The sequence below is a fragment of the Crocodylus porosus genome, unplaced genomic scaffold, assembly GCF_001723895.1.
Source record: "Crocodylus porosus isolate Cpor-Errol unplaced genomic scaffold, CroPor_comp1, whole genome shotgun sequence".
NCBI lineage: Eukaryota > Metazoa > Chordata > Crocodylia > Crocodylidae > Crocodylus > Crocodylus porosus.
Genome location: NW_017728925.1, coordinates 12,578,281 through 12,580,966, shown reverse-complemented (window position 1 = coordinate 12,580,966; position 2,686 = coordinate 12,578,281). Strand labels below are relative to the sequence as shown.

Below are 2,686 nucleotides of genomic sequence, written 5' to 3'. Positions count from 1 at the left end.
CAAAAATCAATCAGCACTGATGTCCTGAGATTTAGCTTGGATAGTCAAGTTAGCTACAGAATGAGTGAGTAAAGTGCAGATTTTGTTTTATTTATTTGGGTTTTTTTAAACCTTTATAAGGAGATGGTTTGGAGATTTGATGGGGCTGTGTACTTAGTTCCACTGCATGGGGGAGAGCCATTGTGATGGCAGATGTTTATAGAACAGTATATATTTTCCCAAAGTATTTCACAAACCCTTTCCTTTGAGGGCCTTTGAGGGGTGCTGTCAGCAAAGTTTGGGCTAAACTACATTTTTATTTTTATTTTTTTAAAGCAAGTATACTTTCTATACAAATAAAAGCAAGTTCCAGGGAAAACCTTTCACCTTCTCCTCCCCCTCCATCTTCTCTCCCCCGCATGAGTAAAGAGTTTATTTAAAATCCAGACACTGCAGTCTGGTTAGTGAACAAGAGATGCTAAGTTCATTTTCATTGCTCTAGGTAAGGGGCAAGGTGGGAGCATAAATAGTAATGAGTAAAGTAGGTGTTTTGAAGTCCTCCTATTTTTCATAACTGTGCAGAGGAGGTTGGTACGATTTTGTAGTACAAGTTTTAAACTTGTTTGTTTTTCATGTTCTTTTGTAGACCGGGGGCACTCTGGCCGTGATCAAGATTTTCACAAGAGAAAAGAAGCTCTGGATCGTCAGCTGGACATGCTCTCTCGTCAGCGAGCCATGGATAGGTGTGAAAAGAGGGAGAAGGTGGTTTGACTTGGATTTCATTCCTTGCAATTTTTTTTTGTACTCCAAAATGGAACTTAGAGAACCTTCTTTCTGAATCTAGCGTACCTTTTTTCATTTTGAGTAGAGGAACATTTTCCTTTCCATTTCCTATGATCCCATGACTCACACTATACTAGAATAGGCCAGAATCTTTCACAAAAAGCCTTTTCCTCTATCATTAAGAAGCTGTTAAAAATAGACATACGTTAATATGCAGACCTGGAGATGGCAGTTGTCAGAGTCCTTTGCTAACTGTTGCTAAATGTTGTTGCTAACTGGAAGTATTACTCCTTTCTAACTAAACTTAACCAGGGTCTTTGGAAACTTTTAATTCATTCAAGAGTGTATGTGTGTGTTAAGTTTTCTTTAATGCTTGAAGTAGATGGATCAAGTGGCTGGATGTGACAGCTTTGTGATCATGTTTGTAGTACTTCTGTATGGGTGTTCCTTTGAGTCATAGTGGAAGCCCCTGCCTGGGGCAGGGTTGTCCCTATCCAAACCATCCCATACAAACCATAACCTAAGCTCTGCATAAGTCTCCCAGTTGTTGCATTAAACGCTTGGTATCCATGCTCAAGTTATAGCTTACAGAAGACAAATTGTGATTCGTAGCAGTATGGAGAAAGGAGGTTCAAGGCCATATGTTCAAGAGTCTGAGTATCTTAGGTTGTAGACAGCTCACAATTTTGTATCTTTTCTGTGAAACTTATCAGCTTGGCCAGATGTATTTAGCTCTTAAAAGACTCTAAGTTTGATCATGTTTATAAAACCTTGAGGGTATAAGAGAACAAAGGGCCTTAGCAAATATGCATTGTTAATTGTGCTTGAAACAAAGGTTCAGTTCATTTATTTTATTTTTTTTTCTCTCCCCCAGAGTCAAAAGTTGGATGATGAAATTGGCAGACTTTCAAAAGAGAGGCAAGAGCTTGCTTCTCAACTCAAGGAGGTAGGAATTTTTGCCTGGGGCAACTCTTTAAGACAGCCTTAGTTGAAATATTTATTGCTAACTTTTCATCTCCTGTGGAAGTGACTGTGATTTGGACTTAAAGCGGCTGAGAGCATAAGTCCAAAGCTTTAGTAGTAGTTTGACCTCTGATAGATATAAGCTGCCCATGAGTCTTTACTTTTTCCTTGGCAGGAAGCTTGGCTTGGGCTAATGTAGTCATTCTCAACCAGTATACCACAGCACCCTGAGGTGCCATAAGATCCTTTCAGAGGTGTCATGGAGGTGCCGTGCAATGTTAGTACTGTTAAGTTTGCAAACATGATTCACAAGAGAAACCCAGAGTTTGAAATGGAAATCCATAGTTGTGGTCTTTGTGAGTTTTGCAGCAGAATTGCTCTATTATTTATCTGTACTTAAAATAGTAAAAATAAGAGCTGGCATCTTCTGAGGGGTGTCCTGAATCTAAAAAGGTTGAGAACCACTGAGCTAATGGATTGATGAACTAATTCAAAGTGTCTTTGCCCTGTAGCCTACAGATACAAAAACAGACTTTTGCTAAGATTGCAGCCTGTATCTTGCAAATAGTGTAGAGCTTGGGAGGTCAAGTCAGCATAAAAATTTGGGCAGGTAGGCTTTGCCTCATGTTCAGTTTCTTTGTGTGAGCACTAATCTCGCTGTAAGGAGCTAACTTCAGTATGACTGTACAATTAATACTTGAACTTCTTAGCTGCTAAAATTGGTCAGACTCTCGGGTAGGAAGAAAGGCAAACAGATAGTGCAAAAAGATTTGACAATGACTGACTAAAGGAAAGATGAATGGAGACATTGTGTCCTGTCCTTCTGCTCAAAGGTTCGAGGCCGTCCACAGGAAGTGCAGGCTAGCATCATTTTGGAGTCCCACATCATCTGCTGCACATTGAGCACAAGTGGAGGTTTTCTGCTGGAGTCTGCTTTTCGACGACAGGGACTTGACCCGTT

General features: G+C 40.0%; 1 protein-coding gene across 1 annotated transcript in view; it reads left to right on the top strand.

The window, feature by feature from the left end:
- SETX (senataxin) overlaps positions 1-2,686 on the top strand; it is a 40,962-nt gene that overhangs the window by 26,585 nt on the left and 11,691 nt on the right. Inside the window, 4 exon segments of the mRNA XM_019541113.1 lie at positions 7-64; positions 626-741; positions 1,637-1,708; positions 2,559-2,686. Of these exon segments, the coding sequence (XP_019396658.1) occupies positions 7-64; positions 626-741; positions 1,637-1,708; positions 2,559-2,686 (374 nt within the window).